General features: G+C 38.3%; 1 protein-coding gene across 8 annotated transcripts in view; it reads right to left on the minus strand.

The window, feature by feature from the left end:
* adgrb1a (adhesion G protein-coupled receptor B1a) overlaps nt 1-12,974 on the minus strand; it is a 212,807-nt gene that overhangs the window by 38,538 nt on the left and 161,295 nt on the right. For all 8 annotated transcript variants that reach the window (XM_049480350.1, XM_049480345.1, XM_049480349.1 and 5 more), the window contains exons 18-20: nt 7,805-7,914; nt 3,191-3,293; nt 2,905-3,055 (exon numbers count right to left, since the gene is read on the minus strand). In XM_049480350.1, the coding sequence (XP_049336307.1) occupies nt 2,905-3,055; nt 3,191-3,293; nt 7,805-7,914 (364 nt within the window). The remainder of the gene's footprint in view (nt 1-2,904; nt 3,056-3,190; nt 3,294-7,804; nt 7,915-12,974) is intronic.

Here is a 12,974-nt window from a genome sequence, read left to right on the forward strand (position 1 = left end):
AGCCTTACTCAATTGGCCTCAAAAAACACTGGGTGGGTAGATGGCGCTCTCTCTCCACATCACTCCAAAAGTGGTGTCGCTCAGTACAAGGCGCCTGTGAGCTGATGTATCGGAACAGAGTCGCTGCGCTTTCCTCCGAGTGCGCTGTTATGCTACTCGGCAATGCTGCATCAGATAATTTCAAATGTTTTGGAGGAGGCATGTGCCAGTCCTTGCCCTCCTGGTGTGTTGAGTCATCACTAGTGATAGGGGGAGTCCTAATAAGTGGCTTGGGTAATTGGCCGTGTAAATTGGGTAGAAAATGGGATGAAAAATTAAAAATTCTGCCCGTGGATCACCCACTGCTCTGCATGTCTGTTTTATGCACAGTTGTATATTTCCAAAAATTACTCAACTATTACACATATTTTAGGTGAATTTTAGGGCACATATCTTTGCTGTTCTCATTGCTGTCCAGTGAAAAACAAGTATCTCCATTTTTGTCGATTTTTAGTTTAGCACATAATTTTAACAGACAAACTCTTCCTTACACTGCGCCAAAATTTCTTGATAATCAGACAAATAGAAATACTTAAAAATGGCCTGAAATAAACTATTTTTACATTGACTTGCATTGAAAGTTTAGAAGGTTTTTTCTCTCTCCTGTAAAAAGATTTGGAGATAGTTTTATTTCATTAGACAGCGATGAAATACATTTAATAAGAGATATTTGAGTTGAATTAAATTAGTTATAATAAATGAGTTTAGTCTGTTGCCATTGGCAGCTTCTTTTCCATCAGTGTGTAGTAATTCCCTCTGGGCTACCATAGGTAAACATGTATATAGATCAAATTGTTGATGTTATAATTAACTGCCTGGCCTCTATGTTGTAGGCTGTAAGAACAAGCATCATGTTCTGAGCTTCTCACACTAACTGTGCTATCTGTATTTTACTTAAATTAAATCAAAGAGAAGAATAAATACAAATCTATTTTATTCGCCTGACCATAACATTCAATGTAGAATTATTATGCAAATAAATTGATGCAACAACAAAAAAAAAATCATTTTTTGTCTAATTAATTCAAGTTTTCGGTAACCATTACTTAAAAATCTTAAGGCAACCGATTTTCTCACATCATTTAAGTTAATTCAACGTATCCAGGCCATACAGTGTATGGGCTAGGTTTAGGTTTTAGGGTTGATTAATGGTTGAGTTTAGACTTAAGGACAGGGTTAAGTGCAGGGTTAGTTTCTATAGGGAATCATTTACATTCAAATTAGGGTTGAGTTTCATTTAATAGACATTCAGTTGAATGTTAGATAAAAAAGAAGGTGAGCATCTCTAAGGCATCCACAATGGACCATCCAAATAATAAATAAAAATGTGTTACTTAAATTAATGCAAATATCATCCATTATAGAAACAACTAAATGGAAAAAAGGAGATTTTGCAGTGGCCTCTTATTTTAATATAGATCTTTATTTGATTTTTATATATAATTCAGTGTCCTAAAATCTGCAAGCTTTCTCAAAAACCTTCTGTTTAATAAGATCAGTGCTGCTATTAATACAGTATATTGATATTAAGATTTAAAAAATATATGAAATATTCAGTTTGTTCCATTATAGAAGCTTTAGTACAGCTTACAAAACCACTTAACTGTGGTGTTAAATTTTTGATATTAGTTGTTTACTTAAGGGGCAGGACTCAGTATTTAGAGCACTGAATTATTGATGACTGAGTTCACTAAGCTGTTGTTGTTGTTGGGCCCTTGAGCAAACTCTTTGCTCCCTGAGTACCACAGCAAAGGGCTCCTCTCACTGTGGATATGGGAGAGTTTCCTCCCTTGTCTTGGTTTGTTTTCACACATGCACAAACCTAAACGCACCAAAATATGGACCAATAACCGTGAGCAGGTTGATTCCTCTGATTGGTCAGAGCTGTCTGGTGCGAGAGCAAACACAGTGCTTTCAATGGGATGTTTGGCTGTGAGCAGTGAACGCTGCACACACACAGCATTTAGTGTGTAAACAGCTTAGCATGGAGCAGCAGAGACAGCGTTAGTTTATAGCTATGGAAATGATCTGGCTAATGTATTAGATTATTGCTCCAACTGAAAAGCAGTTTAGCTCAAATATATAATAATAAAATAGTATATTTAACAGGCGGATCGAGACCAGATCGTATTCTCACCACAAGCAAACCGCTTTAAATTTATTTTGGAATGAACTGCACCACGACTGCATCACTATGCTGAGTGAAATCAGTCTATGTTTTATTTTGCTGATATACTAGGAATATGCAAACATGTTCCCTGTATTTATTTAGCCATATGATATTCACATCGCATATGTATTTTAAACGAAGGCTAATAAAAATATATGATCATCCCATTGTGATGGAATGGAAATGTAATAATCAGTTTAAATTTATATTTGGTAAATGCCTACATTTAGTTAATAAAAACAATTAAAGATTTTAATCACAGTTTTCATGCATCTTGGCATGTTCTCCTCCACCAGTCTTACACACTGCTTTTGGATAACTTTGGTTTGGATAAGTTTGGTTTGATGGCTTGTGATCATCCATCTTCCTCTTAATTATATTCTAGTTTTTATTTGGTAAAATTAAAGAAACTCATCATTTTTAAATGGTCTTTTATTTTTTTCCAGAGCTGTATATTAAATAGTATATACTATTTTATATAATAGTATATAATATATAAAAGACGAATGTTAATGCAATTCATGTTTCTTAGTATCTAAATACTCAAATTTCTATTTGGTAAATCCCTACATTCAGTTAATAAAATAATAAAAGATTTCACTCCACGTTAAATGTTAAATCTGAGGAACTGACTGCAGGAATTGATGAGGGGCTGAACAAAAGAGTTTTAAAAGGCAGACAGAGGAAAAGCTCACCCCAGCCCAGACAGAGGAAGCGCTTGCGAATGATGCGGTTTCTTAATCGCCCTGTCACAGCCATGTAGGACTGCCAGGCCTCCGTCAGAACCCAGCAGAAGGAGGAGAGAAAGAAGAAGTGCAGAAAAGCTGCAACCAGAGTGCACAGAACCTGAGAGAGTAGAACATAAGAAGGAAAAGTGAAAGTAAAGTAAAAAGAGAAACTCCAAACAGTGGTTATAAAGCAGGCTCACAGAGAATGAATAGTGTGAGTGTTTGTGTGTGTGTGTGTGTGGTTTATTCTTACCTTGTTGCGAGTCTGAGTCTGGCCGATGAGGATGAGAGCATTAGAGGAGATGATGGACAGGCAGAAGTTGATGAGGATGACGGAGCGTTCAGATCGGATGTATCTGCAAGAGGGAGAAAATACTCCTTTTAATCAAAAGTGCTACTTTAATACACTTAATATACTTAACACACACAATCAGAGAGATATCAAACAATATGAAGTTCTAATAGACTTAATAAAAACATATAAGTACTATTAAGAGAGCACTTCAGTTTCTGAATCAGTTTCTCTGATTTTGCTATTTCTAGGTAAATGTTTGAATAAATCGAACACTGTTGTCTAACTTTCAGACTTTAAATAATGTAAAGAAAACAAGTTCATATTCATAATGTTTTAAGAGTTCAGAAATCAATATTTGCTGGAATAACGCTGGTTTTAATCACAGTTTTCATTCATCTTGGCATGTTCTCCTCCACCAGTCTTACACACTGCTTTTGGATAACTTTATGCCTTTACTCCTGCTGCAAAAATTGGCTTGTAATCATCCAACTTCTGCACGATTATATTCCAGAGATTTTCAACTGGGTAAAATTAAAGAAACTCATAATTTTTAAGTGGTCTTTTATTTTTTTTCCAGAGCTGTATGTTAAATATCCAGCTGAATTTACTCAAATTGGGATGGGCACCCTATTTTAGCGATCTCAAAAAATTTGCTTTGCGTGGCTTGAAACACAAAAAAGTCATGTACTAATTCTCTTTATTAACCATGGGTGTGTTTTGGACATAAATTGAAAAAAAAAAACAATGTGCCCCTTGTAATTAACTTGTGTGTGTAACGAGCCAGGGTATACAGGCACAGAGTGCGTACAACACACACAGCGTTCCTGCATGGCTAAGATAGGATTGGGCGGTCAACTGTTGAGTGTTGTCAGGGTTTTAATCGATCAGTGGCGCACCTGTTCAGAAATTTACCTGAACACACCTCATTTCCAGACCACCAAGCCCATCAATGTAGAATTATTCCTATAGTCCGACGATATTTTTTACGATATATGTACGATAAGGCCCTTAGTGAGTTTATAATAGCTATGATTTAATAAAAATATGGATATGGATAAAAAAAACAACACAGTATAGTGTGATACAGCAGACTGAATTGGTGAATCACTTTTAAATATGCTTGTTTTTACTACAGAAGCCCCAGTGCAGCAAGCAAGAGACTTAAATATATTATTTATTAAGAAATCACACAATATTTTGTCTCATGTTCTCTCGAATGTGTGAGTAAACCTGCAATCATCTCTAAAACCATTTTCTTACTCTAAGAAATTTGAACACTATGGTTTATTGTAGTATCAAATAAATAAAGTATAAATCAGGTTATAATAAAATGTGTGCAAGGCAGTTCAGTATGACAGAGTTAAATGCGGGGCTGAAACATTTCCCGACCAAAAAAAATACATTTGTCAAAATTGTGAGTGCCCGTGATTCATCAGCACACTCGCAGAGCACTCAACATGAATACCTGAGATTGGTCAGCATGCTGTCAGCTTTGTGTGTGAGCCGTTTGATGGCTCGTTTGCCAGCCAGGGCTGTTATAACAGTGATGGCTGATGTTGATGTTGCACTAGATGCAAAGCTCAAACGGTGTGCAACAATAGCCTCGTGCAATTATCATAGTGCAGTTAGCGCACTACAGGATGCAGCGCCGCAATAAAACACGCTGCATAAATACTGCACACAGTTTTATATTATCGAGAGCAAAGCGAGGCTCAGCGTGGGTCAGATCCAGCTTATCTGTGGCCGCAGCTACATCATCATTGTGTAATCTTACGTAAAGCATTGTTGCTGGTGCTGAGCATATGCTGAACCAGATGTACATGGTTTTAGCTGTGTGCATCTTTTTTTTTTTCCTCAAGCCCTGCAGGGACTGGTCACACAAGCTTTATCCTTGCTGAAAAAAAAAAAAAAGATGCAGTAGAATGGCCATCTTAAGCTGGTTGACCAATTTAGCTTGTGACCGACATAATGTAGTAGGGCTGTGTACTGGCATGAACTTACTGATATGTTATCTTGCTGACAGTGGTTACGATTTATTATATCACAATACTGCTATACTAATAGCAGGACGATATGCAGGGGCTGGACAATGAAACTGAACAATGAAACACCTGTCATTTTAGTGTGGGAGGTTTCATGTTTAAATTGGAGCAGCCTGGTGGCCAATCTTCATTAATTGCACATTATTGCACCAGTAAGAACAGAGTGTGAGAGCTCAATTATCAGGGTAAGAGCACAGTTTTGCTCAAAATACTGCAATGCACACAACATTATGTGTGACATACCAGAGTTCAAAAGATTGTTGGTGCACGTCTTGCTGGCGCATCTGTGACCAAGACAGCAAGTCTTTGTGATGTATCAAGAGCCACGGTATCCAGGATAATGTCAGCATACCATCAAGAAAGACGCATCACATCCAACAGGATTAACTGTGGATGCTGTAAGAGGAAGCTGTCTGAAAGGGATGTTCGGGTGCTAACCCTGATTGTATCCAAAAAAACATAAAACCACGGCTGATCAAATCACGGCAGAATTCAATGTGCACCTCAACTCTCCTGTTTCCACCAGAATTGTCCGTCGGGACAATAAATTATTGTGCTCTAAAACCAGGTGTTTCTGTTTTATTGTCCAAATTGTCTGTATTGTGATTGTTTAAATATGTTTTAGTTTTTAGGAAAACTGTCATAGTATAAAACACATCATATTCACAAAATTGAATGTAAAAACACAACACAAAATTACTTAACTCAATATTGCGACAATAAAAAATCAATCATTTAATCAAATGCAACATTACCTATGCTGGTCAAACAGCTTGCTTGCCTTCACAAGGCATGATTTTACCTTAACGATCTGCTTTTAAAACCAACCGATCTTTGACCAGTCCAGAACTGATGGACAGCAATTATTTATTTATTTATTTATTAATCTTTTTATTTTCTGTATTATGCAGTTTTATTAAAGTAATGGCTAACCAATTTGTTCAGGAGCATCCTAGTCTGTTCATGACCACAAACAACCACAAACTGTAGCTTCCGTCCATCGCTAATGAGATCTTAAGTGAAAGAGAGAAGTTAAATAGAGCAAAAGCAGACAGACAGGGGGCAAAGAAAAGGAAAATGTGGAAATGTAGCTAAAGAGCTATAGGGCCCTATTTTAGCAATCTATAGCGCATGTGGGGGTAATCGTGAGGATGTTTCGTGAGGGCACAAAATTAATGCTTGTACTCTTAATTCTCTTAATTAATTATGGGTGTGTTTTGGGCGTAAAATGAAATAAACCAATGTGTTTGCCATTTTTCATTTCCTTTAAGAGCCTGGTGCACTCTGACTTTGGTATATTGATATCTTAACAGTGCAGCGCTTTTGCGCATCCCAGCAGTAGAAAATTGACCTATACCGTTCACACTGTACAGGTACGCCAGCAGCTCATTTAAGGGAACAACCATGCTATTTTATTCCTTATACTGTTTATCAAGATCGCGACGCGCCTTGTGCAGAGTGTGTGACAGGGTCCGTGGAAATGTTTTCCTATTAACACAAAAAAAAATAGTCTAGACTTTGTGTTATGATCCCACTGCATTAAAAATCGCAAAAAAATAGGCCCTGAGGAAGAGAATTCTGACTAATACAAAATTTTGTTCATTAGAAAAATCAAGAAAGAAGGGCGATGCCTTCTCTTATAAAGATATAAAAATGCTATAGACAATATTAAGCTAGATACATAATTAAAACTAAGAACTTAAATAAATACAAGCGAGTGTGTGAAATGACTACAGGAGTCCAATTTCCAAACACTGGGTAGTGTATCCTGCCCCACAAGATTGCCAGATTGACACACAGTGGCACACGACAACGACAAGCCTTCCTTAGCCTAACTGATGCTCGTAAATGACCCAGCCATGATAAGTGAACCTTACTGAAGCTCAGTGATTACCTGTTCAGCAGAAAAATAGCTAACTCGCTTGTTTCCATGGCTGTAGCACCCTGTTTGCATGCTGTTGTCTATACCTGGCAATCCTGAGTGTGGAAATTGGGGGAAATGGGGATATGTGAAATAGCAGTGGGCCACATCCCACTCAGATTACAGGAGCAGTGGGCATGTAGGAGGATGCATTGTAATCTATTCACTTAAACTACATTTGGAGGTGATTAGGAGATGCATATGACCAATATGGACTGTAACAACTACGATAAATATCACACCGCCCTCCGTCCAACAGAGTTAGCTGGCTAATGGATGCCTTATCTCGTTTTTTTGCTGAAAACTCATTGTACCAATAACTTAATACCAAAACCGGTCCTGCCTCCAGTAATAATAACGTTAACAAAGAAATTTTAACTTCATATATAAATGGCTATGCATTTTGGCAATCATTGAAGGTCAGATCATCCAGGATATGTGTTAATACCAGGTGAAAACAAGGCCTAACTTTCCCCAGATTAAACTCACAATCTCACTCCAAACTACTCTAAAAGTGTAAATGAAATTTTTTTAATATTGCAATATTTAATCTGTAAAACAAGGTATTAAAAAAAGGTGAAGCCACCAGTTGCTGAAGCCTCTGCTTACCTCCACACCGACACATAGATGATGATGAGCAGCAGGAGGGTGAGAGAGGAGACCCCGCAGCCCACGATGAGCGTCACGGACGGCAGCAGCGTCTTGGACGGGTCCATGCTCTGCCGGGTAGAGAAGAACGAGGAGAGCGGGGTTAGTGCTAAGGAAGCATTTCAGAGCTTCGGCAGCGCAGAGCAGCTCGTCATCTAGACCTCAGGCGGCTGGAGGGAGCCGACTGCCGTCCACGTGGCTCCGGCTGAAGAGCAAGGTGAAGTCAAGGTGACTCGGTGAGGAGCTGCCTGCTCGCTGAAGGCTCAGAGAGAGAGAGAGAGAGGCTGAGAGGCCCTGAGGCTGAAGAGAAAGAATACAGAAGAACTGAAGCCCACCACCAAAACCCCAGCCTTAAAAAACACACACAGATCCTGCTGCAGAATCTCCACCACGCAGCCAGATACAGCCAAATCCAGCTCACACACATCACACACACACCGTCACCATAACCCTCCTGCTATCCACCACGCCATTTCCATGCTAGTGCAGCCAAAGACTCTGTTGCCATGGTGATGCGGCTGAGAAACAGCGGCCACTGCAGTGGTGGATGCAGCATTAACCCGAACAAAGGTGGGCGCTGCTTGTGTGAGCTGACGGCTGCACTACAGAACATGCTGAGTGTGTGTGTGTACGTGTGTGTGTGAGGACATGTGAAATGAGGGAAGCTGCCTAAATAATATATTCATCATTTTTGATCATGTTTGTTTTTACTGGCTTTTTCAATATTAATACTACAATTATAATATATACAATTATATGTTTGTATACACAAAAAAAACGGTCCCACTTTATAATGTGTCCCTAAGTAATATGTAGTTACACTGTAATAATCCATGTAACTACAGTGTAACTACTGATGAAATACACATTGTTACAGATTAACTACAGAGGTACAGGTTATGTAATTACACATGTGTATTAAGGTTATTTTTGACTTGTGTAATTACACATGTGTACCAGGGTGAGTGTACTTACACATGTAATAGAGCAAGTGTACTTACACATGTAACAGAGCAAGTGTACTTACACATGTGTAACAATGTGTGTGTACTCAATCATCCCTAATTACATACTAGACAACAGCTGTTGGATAAGTTTATACTCAACTTATCACACCCACTATTACACATGTTTAAGTACACTTGCTCTATTACATGTGTAAGTAAACTTGCTCTATTACATGTGTAAGTACACTTGCTCTATTACATGTGTAAGTACACTCAACCTGGTACACATGTGTAATTACACAAATCAAAATTAACCTTAATACACGTGTGTAATTACATAACCTGTTCCTCTGTAGTTAATCTGTAACATTGTGTACTTCATCAGTAGTTACACTGTAGTTACATGGATTGTTACAGTGTAACTACATAGTACTTAGGGACACTTATTATAAAGTGGGACGCAAAAAACAAACAAAAAAAACTATGTAATAGTGTAATAATCAAGAAACAACTTCACTTTCTCATAGGCACTGTGCCTTTGAGGAAGTGTTCCATTGAACTAACATCCACAAAAAAGTTCGTAAGGCTAAGAACTTCGTAACCTCCTACTTAAAAACATTCTTAAAATTTACAAAAGTAAATTACACAGTATTCAATCTCTTTCATAATCTAAGAGGATCCGGATCCACTCGTAAGTACTTAAGTACAAGTTTTTTAAACACAGTTCCACCTAAAAAAGTTAGGTAACATTTATTTTTCACATAAACTCCATTCAAACACCAACAAATGTGCTCATGTGACACTGCAATTTAATCTGATATATTGGCAAGATAATATACTGCTACTAACAAACACTGTCTCTGCTGCTCCATGCTGTTTATACACTAAGAGAGCTGTATGTACAGCATTCACTGCTAGCAGCAGGGCCTCCCTGTTTACTATTTGGACAACTGTGCTGCACGTCTCATTGAAAACACTGTGTTTGAAAGTGAGGTTTTAAAGCAGCTTCACACTGCACAGGTATATGGGATGGAAACCAGAATCTTCTCACTATATTTACTTTCTCGCTCCTGCACCAGACAGCTCTGACCAATCAGAGGAGAGAATGTACTCACATGTTTTATTGGTGCACATTTTGGTGTGTTTAGGTTTATACCTGTGTGAAACTAAACCAAACAGAGGGAGAAACGCTCCAAATAAACAAACTCATCAACTGATCCGGATCATAAAAACCATTAAAACTACAGGTGTGAAAACTCCCTTTTATACTCAGCAAATTAAGTTCTAATTCAGAAATCCTTACAACCAAGATGAGATGTTTACAATAATGTAAAAAAAAAATCCTTTGTCATGCATTCTTTATTCCAGTGGCCCACATTTGGCTTTTTATATACTAGTATTTTAAATGACAACATTAATCTAAATATAACTGCATTTTACAATTTGTACATTCATTATTTTATATACATTTAAATATCCACTATAACAGCTTGCGTCTTAAGAAGAACAAGTGTGATAAATAGTAGTTAATAACATGATATTGTTGTGATTAAACAGATTAAATATTTTAATCGATTGACACTTGAATGGGCATTTTGATCATCATTGTCTGTCTCTCTTTGTTCTCCTTCCCCCATGTGCTCCCTAGCACATGGCCCTGTTATGTTATCTGGTCTTGGCCCATGTCTCCGCCTTCATTGTTCCCAACGCCTGTAGCTTCACCCCCTCGTTACCTGTCCCCAGGTGTTTCCTGTTTCCCGTTCCCTCCATCTCTATTTATAGCCCCTTTGTTTCAGTGTTCAGTTGCGGTTCTTGTGTGTTTAACGTCAGTCGGGTTGCTTGTTTGTGTTTTGGTGTACTCCATGTTTCCTTGTTGTTTTAGTTTTTTTAGTTTATTGTTTGTTTGTTTATTTGTTTTCTTTGTTAATAAATAAATAAATATAATAACTCACAATTGCATCTGCCTCCGCATCTCCCTGCAGCACCTGACAGATACATGTGTAAGTAGATGTGTTACTTTTATTATGTTCGATTATTTTTAAGCCTAACATTGTTAAGGACTAAATACAAAAAAAAAAACACCAAAAATGTAGGTGAAAAATTTAGGTTTAGGCGTATACTTGAACACTGTCTCTTTTTCCCGCCATTTCAGCTCCTAAACACTGTTACTGTTCTCAGTTCTCAGAAACAAGTATTGTAAGTATTTAGGGGCTGTAATAGCAGGCTGATACAGGCAATAAGCAGAAACAAGTCCAGACATGGGTAAAATACACAAAGATGAGTTAAAACCCAAACAGAGAGACCATAAACCAGGTAATCCAAGCCAACCATGCAGATAGGTCCAAAATGGAATGAGCAGAGACAGGCAATTGGGCAGATAAAAACTCTAACTAGCAAGTATGCTAACTAGTAGACAATACCTCACTAAGTACGTGACAAACAGAGGGGTATAAATACACAAACGGCTAATAGCTAACAGATGTGGATCATCAGGATCAGGATACTTCCCAGGTAGCAAAACAGTTAACAGTTAAACTGTTACTTGCTTTTTTCTTGCTAACAGTATTAGGCCATTCCACTTTAAGTTGACCTAGACCAAAATCTGACCCCTTAATCTTAAATCTCCGGTAACAGACAGGTTTTCATATTTCATACAGGACTCGCAGATATAGATAAAACAACCGTTTATTAAAGGTTTGGATGATACAGGGGTACTCGTAAACAGAAACAGTAGAGCACCGGAAAACAGTAACCACATAGACAAAACCATACCATAAACAAGAGACGGTCCAGAGTTCATACACGGAAAAGCCAGCAGTAGAGATAATCCAAAAGGAAGAAACGATAAACGGTCCAGGTCAAACACGGTAAATCCACAATCAGAGGCACAGGCAAAAATCGGCGTCAAAAAAACAAAAGGCAAGGTAATACACGAGAAATACAGAGACAGAGATAGTAACGCTTTGTAATGAGGATAAACCAAACAATACTCGGAACAGGTGTGTGCGTGGTGGGCTCTTTTATAGTGCAGGTAATCAGTATTCAGGGCTTCCTGGAGGAAGCAGGTGATGCGTCACGTGATAGGGTGTGTGTGTGTGATGTCAGCGGGTGGTGCGTTCTGGGTAGTGTAGTTGTAGTTGTAGTTGTTGAATTCAGTTTTAATCTTCAGTAAAAGTCTGTTGATGATCTGTTGAAGGTTCAGATGCTGTTCCATCATTGGTCTGTTTTTGATAAGTTACTGAGAGTCTGATGGTTGTTTATTTATTTAATTTAAAGAGAACCACTCCAAATAAAGTCTAACCAAAATCTGTGCTATAATGCTAAATTCTCATGAGATGAATCTGTGTGTGTGTGTGGGTGTGTGTGTGTGGGTGTGTGCATGTTTCCTCTATTAAAAGCAGAAGGTGAACACACTGCGTACACTGGCCAGCAGGCCGAGCAGATCAGAAGGCAGTGGCATGTGAGCATGTCCTGAAGAAGTGAACTGTAGGAAAGGTTACACAGTGAATCATAACTGCCTCTGGTGCTGCCCTGTGTGCTGTCAGGCAAGAGTGCTCTCAGAGCCGCAGCAGGAAGGTACCGGAGCAATGACAGGACAGCCTGACTCAAGGGTTCTGTACACCACCCCCTCCCCACCTTCCCTCCCTGCCTCAGATAATTGGCTGAGTTTATAGCCTGTCTTGTCTCCAGGTCCGATGGCCATGCAGAACCAAGTTAATTAAATTCCTCTTATTAATCAGCACTGCAGTGTGCTCTCCTCCCTACAGTAAAAAAAACACACAGATACAGGACTGTATACAACATACATACATGCACTTATGGGACAGAAGAAGAAGAAGAAGAAGAAGAAGAAGAAGAAGAATTTCCTGTTGAGAGTGGAAATGTCTATTACAGGTTTTGGAAGAAATTGGTCCAATGGAATTTATAGAACTTTCAATGTATTATGACCTAATCAGATAATGTTTCCATTTTTTGGTCTGCGGTAGCCTTACATTTATTATTAATGTGGCTTTAGCCTTTTTTTTGTCATCTTGTTTACATTTCTTCAAATCTTCAAAACCGCAAAGAATACACAAGGTTAATTTCAGTGGTGTTAAATATGACCCCGATTTAGAAAACGTTGGAACAAGTAAGAAAGAAATTCTTCAAAGACAGACTAGAATTGATATATACAGTGTCGTGAA

The sequence above is a fragment of the Astyanax mexicanus genome, chromosome 6 (assembly GCF_023375975.1).
Source record: "Astyanax mexicanus isolate ESR-SI-001 chromosome 6, AstMex3_surface, whole genome shotgun sequence".
Taxonomy (NCBI): domain Eukaryota; kingdom Metazoa; phylum Chordata; class Actinopteri; order Characiformes; family Acestrorhamphidae; genus Astyanax; species Astyanax mexicanus.